The sequence below is a fragment of the Spodoptera frugiperda genome, chromosome 31, assembly GCF_023101765.2.
Source record: "Spodoptera frugiperda isolate SF20-4 chromosome 31, AGI-APGP_CSIRO_Sfru_2.0, whole genome shotgun sequence".
Taxonomy (NCBI): domain Eukaryota; kingdom Metazoa; phylum Arthropoda; class Insecta; order Lepidoptera; family Noctuidae; genus Spodoptera; species Spodoptera frugiperda.
In genome coordinates, this window is record NC_064242.1 from 11,710,265 (window position 1) to 11,734,014 (window position 23,750).

General features: G+C 36.4%; 1 protein-coding gene across 2 annotated transcripts in view; it reads left to right on the top strand.

The window, feature by feature from the left end:
• LOC118276044 (sine oculis-binding protein homolog) overlaps positions 1–23,750 on the top strand; it is a 29,097-nt gene that overhangs the window by 1,461 nt on the left and 3,886 nt on the right. Inside the window, exons 2-3 of one of the 2 annotated variants that reach the window (XM_035594175.2) lie at positions 9,980–9,997; positions 23,318–23,450. In XM_035594175.2, coding sequence (XP_035450068.2) covers positions 9,980–9,997; positions 23,318–23,450 — 151 coding nt within the window. The remainder of the gene's footprint in view (positions 1–9,979; positions 9,998–23,317; positions 23,451–23,750) is intronic. The other variant, XM_035594176.2, reaches the window with a different exon arrangement.

A 23,750-nucleotide genomic window follows, 5' to 3' on the forward strand; every position in this document is an offset into this window, starting at 1 on the left:
TATAAAACACTACCAATTCATTCTAAATCTAGGATTCCTTTTTTAATTCTATATGCATTTTTAGCATTTAAACCATTTCCGTCGTTGCAATCAGTTTGTCTTTGGGCAACTATTTCTGTTAGAAAAATCCTCGCATCTGATTTATTAACTTTAATAGCTTCCGAAACAGAAATACTTAAATCTTCAGATTGGCGATATATTATAGATGGGCCAAATTAAAAGTACCCTTAACCGACAATCATGAATGAAAACACAGATGACTGTGGTTGAAGCGAAAGAGGTGTGTAAAATTCGTAGCAATTGACGTTCCATTGTCTCTGCCTACCCCATGGGAGACAGGCGTGAGGTTTTGTATGTATGTATCTTGTTACCCAAGTCGGACCTTCCTTGAAAAAACAACAAAACAGCTACACAAAATATAGCTCTTTAAGATTTAAATTAGATGCGAAAACAAACCTCAACTTCAATAGTAACACCTTTGCTGAATTCGTGATGGTTAGCTCCATTAAGTATCCAAGTTACTTAAAACAAACAAAATATAACAACAATTCCTAAGAAAGCAATTTCAGTACCGTATCATATTAGCATTATGCCGTGACACATGACTTTATTCGAAACACCAGACATCGAACCCTTTTCCATCTAAATGCAAATGACAAATGTAAAATGCATTGCTCTATTACATTATATCGTACGACGAACTCCAATCCCCCGTGTCATGTCATGGTGTAATGGATGCGGTGGAAAATTGACGGAAATGCCACAGGAAAAATGCAGGCAACACGCGATCTACGCCCGATCTGACACGCTTGTTTACTTAAACAATTCAATCTGCTTAGAATCCGTGAAGTTGGTGCGTTTCTTTGCTTTATTTTCTTTGTGTCAGTAAAAGAATCTCTTCATAGATTCTTTAGCTACATTGCAAGCAAGTTTTCTGTCAAATTATTAAACAATTTCAACACTTCAGACTTTTTAAGACTGCCAGAAGAAAACTGTTGAAGGCAAATCTGCTAACATCGGTCACCGAAGTCTCCCATGGCGCTTAAAGTGTTTATAAAATTACCCATTATGTCTACCACTTCGATCAAGGTGTCGCCCTTTCCTTATTAAACATAGAACTAGAAAGTTGTGATATACGATAGCAAAAAAACAAAGACGCATTTTAAAAATATGCAATTAGAACGCATTCGTTTAGGGGTCTTATTTATCGTGTTTAACGGTACCTACCGCGGGCAGTGCGGGCGGCATCATAAAGGCAATATTATCATACAGACAGAGCTTAGCTTATTGCCAGATGTAATTACATCCTTCAAACAGTTTAATGACGTATTCAACGAAGAATCCTTCCATAATATTTTAACAGTGTCGACTTTGACCAGTTTTTGTGCCAAATCCTTGTAAATAATTATCCAATTACTTTTTGCCTAGTTTCAAAAATCTGATCATGTTTTCATTACTCGTGGAAGGTCTTATTACATAGTAACTAAAATAAATGTCTAAATAAAATTAATAAATTAACAATTTAATCCAACACAGTCATCACACGATGCCCTAGAATCTTTTCCGCAGAACACTTACGAAACGTCAGATCATAAAATATTGCACTTGCAACAAATGCGCTTACGCACTTTATTGGGGCAAGGTCGTTGGTGAATCTTTTCATTTGACACCTTATTGCTTGGGTCCTAAGGTTGATAGTTGGGTAACGTGTGTGTATATGTGTGAGTCTAACATTGTCGGTGTCATCTTGTTTATGTAGCGCATGTGCAGTAATGCTTCGTGTGATATAGTGGTGCTTTTGAGAGGTCGCCCGCTGCATGGTCAAGGAAGCGATTTTGATGATGCATTGGCTCATCGGTACAAAGACGACGATTGTAGGCCACCTATAAACCTAATTGAGTGCATTTAGATATTATATTACGATGTATGATGCTGATTTTGCATGTGCTCTTGTTACGATTTAGATTATAGTATCTGCAATAGACTTGTAATCTACTAAAATATGAAATTAAGTATTGCTTGCATGTCAAAAAATGAATTTGCTTAAATTTTAAAAATAAATTGGAATCATGTTAATGAGCAGCAGGTATATAGGGTCTATCGGGATTGTTGAAAAGTAAAGTTTTAAGGGCTCGACGGCAGAAAGGGATTTAGCCTATTCCCGTGTACAATCGTGTCAATCCACGGAAATTTACAATTGGCTCTTTTTATATTTGATGGGTCGACGTTTGGTCACTATCTCGCCTGATGGTAAGCGATGATGCGAATTACTATAATCATCTATGTAACTCACCAGCTCAAAACAAGCTCGACATTAATTTATACCTCACGCCGATGACGTCCTTAAAGATAATATAATAATTACAACAATATAAAGTAACGAACAAACATGGAAAGTCAACACGGGTGTGATGGGAGCGACACACGATAGCTTGTTGTAACCGACACGGTGACGCGATGCTTCTGCACTGTACATCTTTCATAGAACAGCTAGCTACAGAGGGGTTGCGAGAATACTGCTGGTAACTCGATGCAAATAATCGATTGATGGTTTAAAGGAAATTTGTAATCGATGGTTTGTTTCGATGTTGGTTTGGTTATTGTGCTGTTCGAGTTTTTCGTGAGAATGTGATGCAATGTGTAATTGTGTGTTCGTAACTGTCTTTATTCTATCATTTAACAGTATGCGTATTGAGTTTCGGTTCCTCATTTACCCAAGTGGATAATGGGTGTCTGGTCTCATCCGAAAAGTTAGAAAATCATGGTATACCTAGTCCAATCATCTTTTGCCTTCTTTATCTGTTCTCTGTATGAAATCTGTTTTCTTGTTTAAGATTGGCATGGCATAGGGTTAGACGTAGATGCAAGCAGACATGCGTGAACTAAATTCAAATTAATAAATTCAACAAGAATTCAACTAATATCAGAATTACAGTTACAAGGAAGGTGCAATTACGGCGAAATATTTAAATATTAGTAGGTATATGGTCAGTAAATAATTTCATCGAACAATACAATGCCGTATCTGCATTTCTAGCATGGTCTTTGTTAAAAGGGGGGTGAATAAACACCACCTCGCGGGCACGGGAGGCGTGCGTGTACGTATCAAGTGATCGTCCACCACCAGCTCCAGATTCCACTAACACACACTACCGACTCTATTACCCCACAATAAAGATGAGAATTCAATAAAACAACGGAATTTGAAAACTTTGGAGGGGTAAAGTCCGATAAATCTAGCTCAGAGCTTGGATTTCTGAATGTTGGTCTTATCTGTTTTGTACTGTGTGCTATGTGATGTATTTCGTGGGTATAGCGAGCGGTTTCAAAATACAGTAAAAATGTTCTGAAAAAATTGTCTTCAAAAAAAAAAGTTGCTCTAACAAATGGTAGCCAGACATAAACACTCATGGTGTTTACGTTTTACGTTCCATCGTACAATTCAAAATGGGCACGCACTTTTTGTAATTTAACTGTTTGAAGATTTAATAGGTCCATTAATCTCATAATGGTGTCTGGAGATGCAATTATAACTACTACAGCTATAGGGTACTTTAAAAGATAATATGACAAAATTGTACCTAATATAAAAAAATTAAGTACTTTGGTCTCACACCTTACCTTTGTAATGCACACTACATAGCTTCCGTTTAAACTGCGCAGGTTAAACTGTACAGGCCGACTGTACAGTTAAATCGTAAGGTGTATAGGTACAGCAAACAGTTGAACTGCACCTAGTTAAATCGCATGCAAAAATAAAAAAGTGATAATCAAAACATTGTTTTAAATATCGAACGATCTACAGACAATTTTAGAATCAATGACCCTTTGACATTTTTATTTCAGTGTGACCATACTTTGTGATTTAATGACACCATTACCAAATGAAAAGTAATAAATCACGGTGTGTAACATAAATAAAGCATGTAAAACGTTATTATAGATGTTTACTTAACATCGGGTGACATAAAAACTGCGCGGTATTAAGTTACACAGATATTTGAGACTGTTGGATGTGAAATTCTCAAAACATTTTAATATTTATTTGTTTACGTGTAATAAGATTTAAGTATCATAATCCTTTGGCAATAATAAACGTATGATGTGTTTTCTTGGGATTTTGTTATAATTGGTATTCGAGAATTTTCTTAAAAGTAATTATTGTGTATGAGAAAGAACAGTTTAATTATTGCAATATTGAAATTGAACACAATATTTACAATATAGGTTTTTGGCATTGTTATAAGTACCTAGTGCTATTGTAACTAAGTAGGTAGGTACTTATTATGCCCATGTCTGGGTTCGATACCCCGTCTGGGCTATTATTGGGAATATCGACGCTCATGTTAACGTGGAGGTATAGATTTGTTTCCTGTGTAGTGCAATAGTTTTGCGTATCATTTATCACAAAGGATTAAATAACATCCAAGTAAATAAATAACCCAAAAGTTAGAAAAAAAAGGTGTGAAACTCGACCCCTTTTTTAAAGTCACCTGTGACTGTGATTAAAAGGGTCGAGTTGCAAGCACGACTGCAGAACTAGAGGGTTGAATAATGATCCCTATGTATTCAGATTTCTAAATTCTTAGTTACTGCTGCAGAAATTCAAATTCATAATCTTTATTTGCTTTCCTTAATGTGATGTGAGTTCTTAAATAAGAAGAAGTAACAATTAAAGACCCTATCGGGCACGCATTTTATGGTCTAATATGTAATAATAAATACTGTAGTTAATTAGTTAAGTAATATATTTTTTTTAGAATCAAATACACAATATACCTACAAGTATATATAAAATTCTTAATTTACACAAGTATTATGGAATTGCACATGGTGTTTCAACAGGATCACCCTTTTTTGGACATGCAACACATCATGTAGTACCTATACAGATATCTAAGCAACTCTAGTTAACCCTTTGAGGAATAAATACCTATAGTTATCGAACTGTTAATAAAAAACAATTAGATAGGTAGGTACCTACAGCTCTGAACATAACCTAACTATACAATAAACACCCTTCAGTTAGAAATATGAAACTCAATACAGTTGAATGATGTGTCTACTAAATTTGGACGGGTCGCTTTTAGTGCAGTGTCGTTTTACAACCGCTTCTCAAATTACTACTTGACCGGCACTACTGTACTACAGACGTACAGTTACTCACTGCACATTATGCTAATGCCCACTAAACGTGTTGCTAGATTAAAAAAAGAAACTTTCAAAATGGCGCCAGTGATCCGTAGTCTGTGGATTAAAAAAAAATGTTATGAAATGTGTTCTTTAAGCTCAAGCTCTAAATAATTGTTGGTATAATTTCCGGATGAAAATTGTGTTCAATCGAATAGGCTGGTATGTATTTAAAGGTACTGAAGCATAGTCCATAAAATTATTTAAATAACGTTAATATAAGACGTCATTAAAAACTGTTTAAATAATATTAATTACCTGGAGAACAAAATATCTTGTTCAATAAAAGGGTCGTAAACATTTTTCGATAACTATTAAGTTTCACAAAATTAAAACGAAATATTATTATGATATCGATGAGGTATAATTAAAATATTTTTAATTATATAATTTGAGAACATCGGCGAAGGTTTCAATCGCTCGTTTTAATTATTGTAAGTTCTCGACTCGACACCCGACGCTCGGTATCGTCGTTAATTTTAGTGTAAAATGAGACGCTGTGTGCCTCCGCTGCCTCGGCGCCGTACTATGCGAAAAATTACAATAACTCTTTTTTAAATATTGCTAAAATAAATTCGTCTGCTTTCATCTGAAGAAATTGATATAGCATTCATTCATTTATTAAAATATTTCACGAGAAAAAGCTTCTGTTTCCCATTATTGCACGACAGTGCTTTTTGATATTTTTATTAAATAAAATTTTATGAAATACTTGGAAATGTGAATGATATAGTGTTTCATAGCATTTTGTTTTACGATTAATTAAAAATTCAGATTTGAATGCAATAGAATATTGAATCAGACACAATAACGCTAAGAGTCGAGTAAATCCTGTTTTGCGGCACAAAACAGTGCGTGAGCGGAACCCTAAGCGCAGTTGTTGAACATGATCCCGTATAATTAATGCTCGTCTCAGCTAAACCGGCCCTGGCGTCATTTGACTCCATTTTGCGTCACAAGCCCGGCCCGTCAGGCTGACGTTAATTTTCGTGTAACACGAACCGTCTGGCTTTACTACTTTTTACATCTATAATCTATGATGTGTATGGTGTAGGTATTGGTTGTCGGTCTGTCTGTAGCCAGCCTTGGGAGATGAGGACCAGATAAAAGGGTTTGACGGCACACACAAAGGATAGCTCAACTTACGTCATGCTCAAATACGAATATAATAAGGTGTATGTAGGTATTTAGGGCAATAGCGGAATTCAATAGAGGGACAAATTTGATACTCCATAAGCTCATCGATAGATTGGATACTTTATCGGTAGTTATCTCGGAGCAAAACAAAAAAGAATGGTTTCAAGATGGTCTCCCGAGCACTTACCTACAACACATCTGTTAACATTATACTTAAAAAGTAAACATTCGTCCGAAATCGTTTACATTTTTTTCGGCCACTTAAAAACACGGTGACGACGTTCATGTTGTCATATCGTAAGATGAAACCGAACGCCGCCACTTAATACCGTCGCATCGCAGTAATATCTTGTAATCAGACACCGTGCACTGGCCGGTCTTTTTTCTCGCGCCCGTCAAGAATGCCCGCTGGAATCCTTTGCCAATTTTGAAAAGTTAAACATGATTTACCCTTTTATCTTGTTTGATTTAAAACTTTAAATACGGAGAAAGAATTTTGTAATATGACAAGATGGCAATAACACCATCATTGTAGATTATAGGTTTCCCTAAATGACTTTCAAATCAACCTGTTTGAAGCGATCTCCATCCAGCGACTCCTTGCGACATTTATCAGGTCATCCGTCGACCTTGTGAGATGTCTCGGCGTCTTGAAATGAAGAGATCTTCAAACAAAGTCGCTGACATTGCTCAGGGGATTAGCAAACTGAAGTGACAGTGGGCAGGGCTCATAGCTCGGGGCTCGCATTAGCGGTTGATGGGGCAAAAAAGTTTTTCAAAGGCGGCCTCGTAAATACCAACAAGCGCAGGGCTATAATAGGACTTTCCTTTGTAGATAATACATTGTGAAATACACACATAACCAAGCACGTCGAATCGACATGATGAGATATCGACACACGTACAACAGTGTAATACCACAAATGGGTTCTAAATTCGCCAAAATACACATGATACGTGTATGTTCGTATTATGCACTGATTAATGCAGCCTGCCTTCGATCCCCTTGTTGTGAACGAACGATGGAACGATGAGGGAGGCGTATTATGTTCGATAGTGGACGTTGCCTGTCTGGGTGGGATGAATTACATTCTAATTACGTACAAAGCAAACGCGTATCTATACAATGTGTAATTGTATGTATGAACGAACTTATAGAAGATTCATAAATACCGGTAAAAGAGACGCCTATTTGTTAAGAATGACTTTGGGATTGACAAAGTTAGTAGGGCACTAACGTACGCTGGTTTTTAGTAATGGAACTTGTACCAAAACTGAATTCTCCGGCCTTGAGTGAGGCGGGAAGGTCTCTTACTGACTAAAGACCACCCCGTTCCTTCTTCTGCTTTGAGCCGGAACCCCAGTTACCTTTTACGTTTTCCGGCTCCGGAAACTTGGGCATACCTACGCTACATTACACACATATATAATAATCAAAGTCTAAGTTTGCAACCCCAACTTACTACATAAACGGAAATATATCTAAATGTTTATTTTTATAAACACACGTAAGAAAGTTCGCTCGAGTGCACCTCGCCCTTGGGTAGCCTCGTGATATCGTAATGAGTGAAATCATCGCAAATATTACACTGCTGCACTGCACGGTCGTACATTATTCTTGTTCTTGCACTGAAACTCTCCACTTGCGTCGCTAATTCGTTTATTTCATTTGATACGCAATCCGTCTCGAAATTTTGGGGGATTCTCGTCTGTGACTCATGTGTCTCGTGAAGTCATGATTGTGATGTAAAAATGAATTAAGTTGCTTTATTTTTCTTTTATGGGAAATCGTTTTTTGATGGTGGCAATATTATGCAGTACTTACCAATGTATGTTTGTTTATACGTATAATGTTTAAAGGTTCCCAAACATCGTACTTTAGAAGTAGATATCATTATTAAATATTGATGAGGTGACTACTGAACTACGTAAAACGAAAAAGGTACTTAATGGATGACCTCAGAGTAAAATATTGAGTAAATGTAAATTGTACGTTCCTAGTACAAATATATGACTTAGTTGTGAGAATTTCGATACACCTAAACACCCACATTTACTATGAATTCTCAATGATATGTATTACTATTACCAATAATCAGGAAATCGTAATATCAGATTATACCATGACAGGTATTATTGGTGTTAGAATAAAATTGATTATAAACTAGCTTCTGCCAGCGGCTTTGCATGCGGTTCTTTGGGATAAAAAGTACTAGGTGTTATTTCAGACTATAATCTACCCTTGTTCCAAATTTCATAATTGAGTAAAAAACATATACACAAACTCACAAACATAATACATTTATAATATTCGTATTAGTCTGATTTAATAATTTTTCAACGCGACTTATATTCTAAAAATGAACCAATAGTCGAAAGTTTTTTTTCGAAACCTCATATACTTTATCCATTCGCGTTATACATCCAGGTTGTCAATACTAAGTTAGACAAGCACATATTTGACTGCTCTATTACCAACGCGAATCTAGCTTAGATGGGAAACCTTTTTATTAGAAAGGGGGTAAAATCATCCAACTCCTCCTGCCCGAGGTAAGGCCTGTTTCTCCTCCTGTTTCGAGTCCCGGTCACCCGCTAGTTCGTCTGCAGCTACGGGGTGAAGAGTAACCTAAAACTTGTATCTTCATCTCAGGTGTACTTATGCAATCTTCTTTCATACCGTACATCTTTATAAGACTGATCCTGAGAAATGGATACATCTAACACTGAACATCGAGACATTTCCAAAGTATTCTTGATTACATATGGCCACTAAAACAAGATATCGATAGCTTCATAACGACAAATGAAATAAGATACGATACGAGGAAAGATTCGTGATAAAAAAGCTCTTTCTATAATTATCTGAATGTTTACCGGTCACGGAGCGGACATTGTAAACAAACATGTTTTTGCAATAAAACCTTATCAAGTGTCAATCAATATAAGGGTGATATTTCAACAGAGATGTGCCAAAAAGTAAAAAGGATGCTACGTTGCTGTGGATGCGTTTGGCTTCTACCAATCATATTCATTGTTAATTGGTACACATAGCTTATCACTGGTGGAAACGGACTCTGCTAAGACATGTTTTTTATATGGAAAGATGCGTGCTATGGATGACTTCCCTACTATCGATGCATCGCATACTCGAGCTGCACATCTTCCTTGCACAGTTATATAGCTTAGTATCAGTGGAAACGGTCACATAGTTTCACAACTAAGCTATTACATCTTCGTAGCATAGCTACATAGTACATCTCTGGTGGAAAATCATCCTAATACTTGTATTGCAACGGTTTTTGCCGTGAATGACAGATACCTACTACTGGGCGCCATTTCTCTTATTTTTTATTTTAAATATATGAATATGATGTCTTATTATTTCCTAAGGTTTAGTCAGATATTAAATGCACATAATTGTAATTAATGTAACACCTACTTTTCACCAGTTATGTTATGAGTTTCGTCAAACTCTGTGCTACTGCTACCGCCGGTCAATAGATCGGTAGTCTCGTTTGCTACAATTTGGATATCGATCTGCAGATCAAGTGTTTTCGTGTTGTTTTTTTTTACATCCTCCTTATCTTGTTTCCTTGTTTTAATTTTGTTATTTTTTATGTTTATATTTACCAACATTTTTGTTTTGTTTTAGTTGCTGGGTGAGAATAAGGTAAGTTCATTTTCTTTATTTTTATTTTATTTTAATATAAAGAGAACAATCACATTACAATCTTAAATTACTGTAAGGCTAAACGAAACCCTACAATGATTATTATAAACTATAAGTAAGCAAGAAATTCTAAACTATTCCCAAGAGTAATTAAGCAAATTATGTCACAATTAGAACTCTGTATTCAGAAGCATTATTTTACAAAGGAGCGTTCAGAATGCGCGGCTCGCGAGCTACGCCCGGTGTTGCCAGCTAAAACGAGTTTTCCCCGAAAGTGTGGCGTTCCGTTCTCGCATGACCAAAACAGTCGGGTGCCATACTCTCGGGTTGCCAGAAGAGCATTGCACGGCAACTTGACACTCTCTTTGTTTCGTACCCAGACGTTATAATGAGAAACATGTGAAACATAATCGATCTACGGATATCGGAGACGTAATATTACGCCGTTGCTTTTGTTCAGGGCGCGTTCGTGTTCGCGCTTTGTGTTTTCTATTGCGATGATAGGGTTTTATTTTGAGTCGCTGTGGGAAACTATTCAGTGCATGCGACTATGCGACTCGCGTCCACTGATGTATCGAATGAGTTTGAAGGATTATAAATGGTGTAACGTAAGACTTTCTATTCACGGAGAGGTGTAATGAAATGACGTCTTGTGCTTAGAGGCTGGCCTGTTTGAAATTGAAACTCATTTACGACTGGTTGCATTGTTGTCGCGATATGAAACGTGTTGTGGAGTTTGTTTACAATCGTGCTGTTGCTAAGACTCTTGAAACGATCTTGACTTGCGAATCACCATTTAATAGATATTTAAGGTCGTCCTAAGGTCCTGTGAATGTTTTATCTAACAATCTCTCGTTATCTATGTTTTTTTTTTCATTTCCATCATCGAACCACAAGACAATCGGCGCAGCGCCACCGCTTCATGTGGTAGATGTCCCACCCACTCGCACGAAGCGCTTCGCTTTAAGCTTCCTTGTGCGAACTGCTGAGGAGTAGAATTCCTGGGTGTCTTCAAGGCGCGAGTGAATAGGTTACTTATGGCCAGACGTGATCCATCTTAGGCATCATCAGTTACCACCAGGCGAGATAGCGGCCGACCGTTGACCCAAATAAAAAATGTACTAACTAAACTAAATACTTTTGTTTATTTGAAACAAGCATTTAACATTTGATCACGATTGAAGCCCACGTACAATAAATGCCATCTCCCATTACATAGAAACAACATCTAGTAACTTGTAGGTGTTTAATTCTGCCTACTTCTTCTTTGCCTAGGGTGATATTATGACTGGTATTGGATTTGATTCCCAAGTTTAGCAAGGCACAGGCACTACTTATTAAATAAAATCAAAGCAGGAAAATTAATTTGTGTAAAATCAAAGTCGCAAATTAGAATACAAAGTCTCCCGCTGCGTCTGTTCGCGTTACGCTCAAAAACTACTGAACGGATTTTTGTGAGGTTTTCAGTTCACCAGTAGATAAATAATCATTCTTGAAAATTAAATTTTTATCATAAGTAAAGCTGCTGAGTGGTAAGCTGGCATAATTATGCACTTACCTACTTGTAAAATATAAATACGTATACAACTGTTACCTACCGTCATTTTGCTTGCAGTGCTTACGCATACTTAGATGACCAATTTTAGAATAGGCGGTTCTATTCCTGGCTGTGGACTGCGGACTGAGAAACAGTACCGGGGTGGGTATCGCAATACAAGAATATCTAGAGATCCGATTACTTGCCACTGGGTTTGATTTTAACTGATTTATTTTACCCTATTTGTCAGTGCTGTTTAGTTTCAACTAAATGATTTTGTTCATCAGGGGGCCGTCTTGTTTAGATAGTTTCTTCAACTTAATCTTTTGTAGACTACCACTTATCTTTGTATCAAAATTCATCATTATCAGTTTACCCAATTGGGAGTTTAAAGCGAAGCAAGACATTGTCGTCTGGATTGCGTTCATTATTATTATTGACTTTTTAAGTCATTCTATTTTTTTTCACTAGTATCACAACGTTTAGCGAAATCGATTCTCTCACCGAGCAGCTAAGCTATTCTCCGCCATGTCATTGGTTTTGAGAAAAATTTCGACCAATGTCCGTCAAGAATGCGATCGAACTCACTTTGATTGTTTCGAATTGACAATTACAGAATAGTCTAGCAGCTCATTGTGTGATCCATAAATTGTTGTTTCGGGTCTGGGTGTCATGTGTATGAGAATGTGTACTTGTATTGTACATTATGAATTATGACATATCCTTTGGAGATTTACTAAGCTTTATATTATTAACACATTTTCACCCCTTAATAGTGAATTACATTATAGGTAGGTACTTTGTTTATCGTTACACCTAATACCTGTGTCTAATACACGGTAACACAACGATAAAGCAACAATCTGCTGATGTGTTTGAGACAAATTCTTATCAACAATATTCTTCCCTCATGGACGGGGGATTTCCGTAACTTGAACCATGCCTTACGAGGTATAAGATTATTAAAAAAGTGTTGATTGTGCAATGGGCAGATAAGCACAGTTACCTGTACAGGTTTCATGACTTCAATGAAACTTTCAATGAGACTTTTATGGTATAAGCCAATAAATGAGTAGACGGATCACCTGAAGGTAAGCAATCGCCGACAACCGAAACACCAGAGGCATTATAAGTGCGTTAGGGGTTAGGAATTTGTGGAAGAGTTGTTGGGGAATCGGGGATAAGGAAGATTGGGAAGGAGGGTAATTAGGCCTCCGGTAACCTCACTACGTTTTTTGTGAGGCCTTCAGGCCATAATATCACTCCGGTTGATCCGACCCAGCCGAAGTTGGGGTCTCCCACACTTCTTGTTGTGTGTGGGCTTAGACTTTGCGATTCTTCTGTAAATATACTCTCGCATACCCCCAGGACATGCAGAGTACCGATTACAATATTAGATTTTCTAAAGAATATAAAAAATATAAGAATAACCGTTTTCGTTTCGTTAGGTACTTTTACATACTTAAATAGTATTATTGATCATGTAAACAAATCCACGGCACAAATCTATTATTATACAATAAATTAATATGATAGTAGTTTTCCATGTGACGTCCATATTTGTTTCCACGTACATTAGCACTGCGATCGTTTTACACGGCATTAGGTAAATTATAAGCTCCACTGGTCGGTGGAACACGATATGTTTGCAGTCGGTGCCGTCTCCGCTTCACCCTCGCCACAGAGCAGCTTAGTCCGGTCAATATACGATATTGAAATATCAAAAATTCCGACAGAGCTGAATTTTGGTACAGACCTTTATTTTACTATAAAGATTAAAATATTAAAAGTCCCCATCGATCCCATATGTGTTTCAAAAGTTATTCGAGGTCAAAGTTCAACATTTTAGTTTTTGAGTTTTTCTCAAAAACTGTAAGTTTTTCAAAAAAATACCTCAGACCAAATTTGTAGATCTCAAAATTCTCTACAAAATGGTCCTTATAAGTTTTTCTATAAGTATTACCGTTTCTAAGATAGATTCGTGTGTCCCCACACACATTTTTTCACTTTGGAAGCGTCTAACTTTCAAACGATTGATTTTGATGAAAAGTGGTTTTAGAAACCTTAATGTCTTTTTTAAAGACCTATCCATAGACACCCATCACGAATATGTAAGCTGAAAAAAAATTTTTTTTGAATTAGTTCCATGTATGGAGTGCCCCCCTTTACTTTTTAAATTTATAAATTTTTATTCAAAATTCGAATAGCGGTTACCGAAATACACCATCTTACAAGGTTTCAACTATGTAGGCCCAACAGTTTCGGAAATAAATGTCTGTCCGTCCGTCCGTCCGTCCGTCCGTATGTCACAGCCTGTTGGGCCACGAAACTGTTGGGCCTATATAGTTGAAACTTTGTAAGATGGTGTATTTCGGTAACCGCTATTCGAATTTTGAATAAAAAATTATAAATTTAAAAAGTAAAGGGGGGCACTCCATACATGGAACTGATTCAAAAAAAATTTTTTTTCAGCTTACATATCCGTGATGGGTGTCTATGGATAGGTCTTTAAAAAGACATTAAGGTTCCTAAAACCACTTTTCGTCAAAATCAATCGTTTAAAAGTTAGACGCTTCCAAAGTGGAAAAATGTGTGTGGGGACACACGAATCTATCTTAGAAACGGTAATACTTATAGAAAAACTTATAAGGACCATTTTGTAGAGAATTTTGAGATCTACAAATTTGGTCTGAGGTATTTTTTTGAAAAAACTTACGGTTTTTGAGAAAAACTCAAAATACCTAAAATGTTGAACTTTGACCTCGAATAACTTTTGAAGCACATATGGGATCGATGGGGACTTTTAAATTTTTAATCTTTATAGTAAAATAAAGGTCTGTACCAAAATTCAGCTCTGTCGGAATTTTTGTTCTTTCATTACTGTTTTCAGGTCTAAATTGACCGGACTAAGCTGTAATCAGTAGGACAACACTAATATTGTAGTTCGTGCTAATCGTGCTAATTAGGTATTATGGGTTCATTATTCGCCGCTTCACATATTCATAATAACTTATTTGCCCTAAGAATATTGGTCAAGCCATTATTGCTATTTATTATTTATAGTCTTGGACTCCGCATTATCTATGCATTAAAGTAATTTGATTTGATTACAAAGTTCATACATTTTAATAGTCACACACATGCGTGTATTACCTACTAGTACCTACTCGTTCTGATTTAACAATTAGACAAATACAGATTTTTAGTACTTACGATATTTATTGTTAGGTTAGGTTTAGGTTATATTAAATAACTTAGTTACAACGCTAATCAGCTAATGTCTCATTTCTTAACATTATAAATTACAAAATAAGTTTATTTGAGACGGTTTCAGTATATTTCGATGCAAAGATGTACAACATAGATACAACTTTAAAGACGGTTATAGTTTTAGTATTTAACAATTAAACTCGGGACAAAATCTTGTCAACGACTCGAATGTTAAAGAAAACTGTTTCCTTTCCTGTAGGTAATTAATTTAAATAAGTAGGTACCTGACATAAAATACAACATGAAGTTATTAAAGTCGTAAAACATTTTTAAAATTAATGTGTGATCAAGTTTCACGCATAATCAGCTACCGACCTACAGCTTAAGTGTCGTTTACAAAACATTGATCACAACTTTTTAGTTTTATTAATTACTGTGTGGGATTTTACGATCGTGTGATTTACTTGAGAACTTAGCTTGGCAGGAGTGCTTTTTGGACACATCATTAATAATAAATTGTAAGGCTATTTTTTATTAAAAACGTTGTTCGACGCTAAGATTTTCTCCTGTATCATTGGTGCGTTTACAAATATACTAGTTCACATACACATAACACCTAAACCTGAAACAACAATTTGTGGATCACACAAAAAGTTCGTTATTAAAATGCGGGATCCAAACCCGCCACACGTAGTGCAGCAGCCGGTTGCCTTGCCACCGCGCCAACCGTACAGTCAAAATGGTATTGCATAATATAAATTGTTTAAGTGGTTCTTCGGGACAGTTTCAAAGAAAAATCTTATAATTTCACACAACAAAACTGATATATGTACATAATATTACTATAGTTTACGCAATCTGAGACTTTGAAACTAATCCAAGTTCAGTATTCCTAATGTGTTTGACACGGACAAACGGCACTGGACATTTATTTATGTCAGATTCAAGTTTCTTGGTGATTTCACACTTTATTATTTCATGTTTACATTTTCTATTCTGAATCATTTTTGTTTCCTTTTCCTTGGGGATTATAGTGGTGTTTACTATTAGTTTTTCTTTTGATACTAAATTCAACAGTCTGTTCTTTTTGTTTGTTTGATTGTGTCTTCTCTACAATATAATTAATCTCTTAGCTTGGTAGGCGGGTTGCAGATCGTAGTTTAAAAGTTGAGAGAGCGCTACTGTCCTCTCTCTGTCTTGGGCGAGGTGAGAGGAAATGTCAAACTCATACTGACTAAACACCACTCCGTTCCTCGAGCCCCGGTAACCAGCTAGGCAGTCCGCATGGAAAGGAATGGTAGCTTTATTTTATTCTACTCTGTTGATCATATGGCTCTTTATACTAACACAGTGTTAGAAATATACAGCAGATCTCAATATTTCTTTAGATTTCTTTTACTGATTTTAATTTTGATCGATTTGTCCAGATCCAAATTACTGACTATCTTCTTTACTATGTTTGGAGGATGTAGGTATTTATGGAAGGAGAACTACATTAAATTCGTCATCAACGAATCTATTTTGATTCTAGATAGATTAATAATGCTTCTGCAGCTAATAACATAGATAAATATGTAAATAATGTTTTAATTTATTCTTTGCTGCATTCAATATTTATATTTTTCAATAAAACGTTACGTTATTAAATTATGAAGTAGGTATTAGGGTACTTAATTAGGTAAATGAAATATGCCGTTTAAAACTTATGTATTATTAAATTCTTTAACAGAGTGTGCTGTTTAAAAAAATCATTTGAAAACTGCACTGTTGCATAGTGCCTGGCAAGCGGTTTCTCAAATCTTTATAACAAATGCAAATATTTCGATCCCAGTTTAGGTGTGATAATGTAAACTAGCGGTCGCCTAGTGGTCGAAATTCGACCATATACGATTTAATTTAGAATACCACTTTCCATACGTTCAAGGATAATTTTTATTTAACAAATTGCTATTAGTTTTGTGAAATTCAAATTAATATATTCCGGCGGATCATGAATAACCAAACCTCCTTCAATGAGAAACCTCTTTTCATATGAGACGTGAGAATATCATCGCAATGACTGTCAATTTTGACGTTTTGTCAAATACGATGCTATGCATGGTAGTGTGTGTAATGTTTTATTTATTGATTTAATGTACTTTAGAAGCATTATTTTAGAAAAATATTAGCATTTTTCACTTCTCCTACACATAAACTATAAGTGTACCAAATTTTATGCTCCTACGTCCGCGCAATTTTCGTAAAAAGGTTCCGAAAGTTTTTGCATCACGTATTAATATATAGATACACCCACAATGGATTGGGTTAATAATGTAAATACACCCACAATGGTTTGGGTTAATTTTTAAACTTACCCACCACGTAGACTTTTGAATCATTATACTCGCACATATTCAGTATTTCAGTGATCAAAGTCAGTTTTTAAACAAATAAATTACAATCTTTTTATCCCTTTATTTTGTGCCCGTTTGATTTCATACGATATGCATCGAAACTTTATAGCAATATTATAAAAAAAGCGCTTTCATTTTGATCATAAATATCGAATTTCTTAGCTCATAATAAAGATCATTTCCCGTTTATTTGTTTTCGATGCAAATTTTTATGAATAATACCTATCACATGACATGAAAACATTCCGTGCATTCAATTTAAGTACCTACCGGATTTTATGATTTCATATTTTTTGATAATCAGTGCACTAATTCCTAAAACTATAACTGACTGATTGGTTAGTTGAAAACTGCAAATATTAAACACACGGTAATAGGTTCTGTTGACATTTTTTAATCTTATTACACGGTTTGACAAAATAAAGCAGATTCTCCCCTTTTATAATGGGCTTATTCAAAGGTAATCGATTATTCAAATCCAATGGAAAAAAATATGAACAAGATAATTAATGGAAGGGTATTATATGTCAATAAATCTATAAAACAAGTGGTTTGCAAAAATTTAGCACCTTACATACAATACAACACTACATTATAATACTATACAAAAAAAAAACAATTGACATTTGAGCTCCATATTCACAGTCCGTATTATTTTACTCTGTGACGCTGGCTCAGTGGCTCCACCCTAATAAATGACGTGTGTTGACGTCTCAGACCGCGACTCCACGAGTCAGTACCAACCATTATTGTGATTGCGTAGGTTTGATTAGCTCTTTTGTCACCTCGGTCACTGGGTCAAGGAATTAATGGCTTAATACGAAAATAACTTAAATGTATTGTTCCCATATGATCAATGAAGAAAAATAGAATAGGGATCTTGTTACCAGCATTCGTTGTGATTGACGGCTATGTCGGTATAATTTGTTTGTGCCAGAGTATTGAAGGTACCAAATAATTAAGCGTGGGAGAGCCATGCTTCGGCACGGATGGGCCGGCTCGACCGGAGTGATACCACGAGCTTACAGAAAACCGACGTGACACAACGCACGCTTACGTTTTGTTGTGTGAGTGAGGTTACCGGAGGCCCAATTACCACCCTTCCTAATCTTCCTAATGCCCGATTCCATGCATTACGATCTAATGGCATGAAACTGTGGTCGCTCATCAGCTCTTCGCATTCAGTTTATCCACTGCCAACGACCTTATAAAAATCTTGTGGACGTCGTCTCTATTTCTGAACTCGGCCCAAGGCCTGGTCCAGGCGTGACTACATTTTAATTTGAAATAAAAAAAAAATTCAAAAATGTCTGGCTGACTGCATAGAACATGCTCATAAAAATCACACTTGTATGCTCCCTGAATTCCTTATACGTTTCAAACGATTTCTAAATAGCACCTCTTATCTGACGATCATTATTAGGTAGTTTTATGTTTCAAATGCTCAATAAACGTTTAAATTGCTATATTTCTTCAACGGCTACTGAATTTAGCGTTTTCACTGAGAAAACAACGTTATTTTATCGTAAATCAACTTCAGGGTTGGCATATAAGTGGATTTTAAAAAGCAAATAGCTATAAAAAATACAATGCTATCCTTCTCTGAGGGAATGGTACTGAATGAAAAGAATTATTACACATGTTTTTATTTTATACGACAGGTTTAGGATACTGAGAATGTTGTTGGTATTGTGATTAAAGACTTCGTTAGGCCATTATTATTGTATTTACATCCTATGAAGTAGTCAGTGCTACTGAAATTCTAAAGGAATTTCAAGTTCAGAATCCCTAGATTTGCAAACAACACTAAAGAAGAAAAATTAAAGCCAAGCATTTCTTAAAGTCTCAATTTATAAAGCTAAACACAGCTAATGAGAAACGCTTTAGAAAAACAGTAGCAAGCTTTCTATTACATAAAGTAACAAGATATCTACACGAGAAGTTCTAGCAACGCCCACGTAAGATATAGATAATTTCCTGAAAAACAACATCTATTTTCTTTACAAAATTTTCTTCGAAAACAATTTACCTACGTGCACATGTGAGCAAGTTTCAATAGCAATATACCAGGTACGTTCAAAGACTGCAACAGTTTAAAGCAGCGTCAAGTTTTCTACTCTGGCAACACCGTGCGTAGGTCGCCCGGTGTCCGATTACAAACGCTCCTAAATTTACCTTAGCCAAGCTACTGCCATTAAAAGCATTTATGTTATATTGGATATCACAATATTATCAGGAGTTGAGTTACTATCTTTGACCGTTCACCGCTTTGTTGCTTGGCTTTTGTGAACATTGTCTTCAGCTTGTTAGTCGAGTGGCCGCATCATGTCTCAGGTTCGATCTTCGTGTGTCGAAACGTCACGCGAAATTTTTGGGATAACTAATCTGCAGCCTCGCCTACCGCCTGACACAGGTGTCTAGCGGACATGCGAGTTTCGGGAGGTACCTGTTTCTGATGGAGCGGGAGGAAATGCCCGGTTGTCATTGCGAGGATCGCCCGGAGGATATGGTGGAGCATACTGTGGCGATGTACCTTGTATGGACTGAGCAAAGCCGTGTCCTCAGGGATGTGGTCAGCGACGGCGGCCTCTCGTTTTCAGCATTGGTTCAAGCCATGGTGCGGAGCCGGGGGGACTGGGATGCCATGTCCTCCTTTTGTGAACCGGTCGTGCTAGCTAAGGAGGAAGCGGGGCACAAACTACCTAGCGGGTTACTGGGGATCCGGCTCGAAAAGCAGGAGTAGGAACAGTTGTTCAGTCAGTAGGTCTTTAGTCATTGAGAGTCTCCAAGACGGAGAAGACATGGAATGACTCTCAATGAGATTAACGGCGCACAATAAGGCTTGACATTTTGAAATTTTGACACATTTTGTATGGAGCTTATGTCAAAATTCTACCCTCGTAAGCAAATTTAAATGTAGATTTGATTACTGTAAGATAAGAATTTGATGTAGTTAATCTCCATACAAAATGTACCACTGCATTTATACTTTCAAGAAATAGTAGTGTGGTGTGCTATTCGTAGGAGTCGAGTTGAATTTTTATATTCCACAAGTTTAGTTTTTCATATTCGCTATTCCACGGGCTCGAAATGGGAGATGAATGAAAGAAGAGAAAGCATTCGTTAGTTTAGCTGCTAGCAAAGTTAAATGGATACATATCAATAAATCATACTATCTTAAATACAGATACCAATTTGCTTGTTTGCCTTAAATACCTAAATTGTATTGGGAAACCGATGTTGATGGGCAAATACATAATTGCTGTTCAAACATTTTGCGTTATGTACTTTTTACGTATATTATGTAAAAAACAAATCTAGACAATAATCATGAGTAGGTACCTACTTTAAAATTCTTTAGCTTTAACGTTTTAAATATACCCAAGAGTAGAGCTACCCAAGAGTAAGAAACACCCGAGGCAATCAAAACAATTACGCAGCGAGTTAGTCGCAGACACTGAGAGACAGAACGGCGGCGATGATCACGACATTACGACTAACAAAGTTGCAACTTCATTGCTCATTAATCGTAGGTTCGTTACACATTTTGATTAAGTAAACTTTATGTAAAATCAAACGTACATTATTATAATTAATATTCATGTTAACAACAAGGAAAGCAACATCAAAATACATTAAAATGAACATTTTGCGATACCCACCGACTCGTTAGCCGTTACATTTAAATTCGAAATATTAATTAATCGAACATCCAGATTTTACGCGCCTAATTAATATTTCCCAGTAAAGATATATTCGTAGTTTCAGTAACATAAATGTTGAATAATGGCCGTCCAGTTTTGCACGTTCCTTGTGCATGTTGGGTGCGTTCAGAGTATCGTATTTTCACCGGTGATAATTATTACGCAACGCAACGCTGGCAACACAAACGCCGGCCGTAAATTGAAACGCGAAAGCTCACATACACTGGAGTGTGGTTAGATCATTATTAGAAACTGGGATCTATTGATTTAATTACGAATTTGATTCTGTTTCACGTTGTTTGATGTTTAGATTTATTAATGAACGTGTGTATCTAATGATTATGTTAGTGCAGAGCGGTACGAGTAGTAGTGAAAACTGCGGACTTCGTCGATTTTTTTATTGTAGGTATTGGTAAAATATTTAAATATACGCGACCAAATTATGCATTATTGAAGCAGTAAACAGACATCGTCTAGGTATTCATCGTGAGTAGGAAAAAGTCTTACCTGTTATGTTATAATTTACAGGGTTACAGATAAATAGATCTAAATCAGTTTTAGCAACCAGTTACCTACCTAGTTCCGAAAACTGTATTTTGCAATGTTTACCAGTGCTAGTGCAGGTAGTGTACAAGACCCAAAAAAGTAGAACTTTCAATCTTTTCACTTCCATTAGCCCTTATTTAGGGACAATTCCCATCGACGCAATGCATTATCAAATTATAAAGTATCAATAACAGAAAGTATGTTAGCACACAGGTTATAACTTGCCACCGATTAGGTAAAACGCTGCTATCTTGTTAGATCGGGTGTAATCGGACCTCCATGGGAATCGTCAAATAGTTTCATTTGCCTAGAACTGAGTGCCGCTGCAGTTACACAAGCCTGCTTTGTAATTTATGCTGGGAGAGAATATAATATTTATACTCACTTGCCATTCTTCTGAGTTTCTCATGGGCATCATGTTTTTATCCCAAAATATGGATGAAATGATACGTATGTACTAGAAATCGATCGAGAAGGTTTAAAAATATGTTTCGATATAACAGTACGTACCTAATCTCCTAGTCCTACAACGTCTGAAGGATAAGTTTACCAAATTATAAGTTCCAGTGAATCAATCATCATCATCATATGATGGAAGATTTTTGCAATAAAAAGCGGTTACCTTCTTTAACTTAACTAAATTAAATTCTGGTGATTTTTGAGACATCTGGCCAAGGATAATTTGCACAGGAACTAAAGATCCAACAAAGTAATCCAAATTAGACAGTAAAGTGATATAATTAAGTTGCTATTTCCTCTGTCTAAACAGTTCCATCCATCCTAGGTTTCTTTCTGTAACCAGATCCCAATTATCTTTGCTGGCGACTGGTCATCTTGCTCTCTGAAATATTAGCCGTCTCCGTAGGACGCGGGACGATGTCACCGAGGTTTGCAAGGCACAGATTAATTAAACTCAGGTTATTTTGATACTCGTGTGTCAAAGGGATATGGTTTCAGCGTAATGAAGGCATCTTCGCTACAGCTTTGAATGTTGCCGATATGTTGCGGTTAACGAGTTTCGGTTTTAGGAATATCAATTGCACGGTATGTTGGACTACGGTGCTACTTAGTGTCGCTTTGGCTCTTTGACGCTTTGGTAGAAAGGATATAGTGTCATAGAGAACAGTCTTGTGTGACGTGTTTCAAGAACCCAACAACTTTAATTTTATTCGCGTCTGTTTAAGAACGTACACAGGTCGGAGACAGACAATTTTCTTACCCATTGATCAGTCACAATCAATGCCAACTTTTTCAGCAGTGGTATGGTAGATATCAAACTATAACCTATAAACAAAATTATCGTATGTTCTCCATATTTAACGAGATCCATTATTATCATAAAATAAATGAGCAACGCGGGAAATTACAATATGACACTTTGTTTTTTCTTTCGTTTCTTTTTTTTTAAATGGCACAGATACCTCTTGAATTACGTGTTGTTGTTAAAACTGGATGTCTTGTATATCCATAAGAATTTATTACCTCGATAGCTGGCAGTAATGTTGACTGTAAGGAGGTCATCAACGACGGCTTTTATTTTATATAAATCGCTGTTTTATTTAAACTTTGGAAGTAAAAATAGGTGTTATATATGTGGACGATACGCTGGCTATCATTATGCTTTTAAATTACATCAGATGTTGGTATAAATTAAGAGTCGTTGTTCTTGATTTACTGTTATAATTTCTTGCGTGCAGTGTCCACATGCATTACAGAAATGCTGTTTATGTAGTAATGTATAAGATACACAAAATGTGTAGGTATGTAGACAGACAAGCGAAATTTAAACAATGTCTTCACATTAGTATTCCCTCAAGTGCCGTGAATGCGTTGTATTTTCAAAAAATACTATCCGCCTCATACATATCATTAACATGAAGGATGCAGAGCTAAGTAATGTCTTACAAAATAATTTTATATGTATTTTCAGGATTTCGCAGAGACAGCGATGAACGAGTTGCTAGGCTGGTACGGGTACGAAAGGCTGGAGCTGCGGCGGTGGGCAGCATCACGAGCGCGCGACGCCTCCAGTCCAGAGCAAGCCAGTGAACAGAAAAATAAAGGTGTGTAGGTACACTTATAGTATGTTATCATTATAGAACCGAGTTCCATTGGAAATCAGCGAACTGAAATAATTTCCCATGTAACGTCACGCTTTTTATCCCTGAAGGTGGCAGGCAGAGGCGCACACTACGGTGCGTAATACCGCTATACAATGTACACCCACTTTTTGACATTAGTGTTAAAGTCCTATGTAATAGGTGGTGAGCCTATTGCCATAAACTGGGCGCAATGCCGGACTCCGTGCTACTACAGGGTTTTTTTTTCGAAAAAAAGATCAGTAATACTTTGCCGACCCGCGA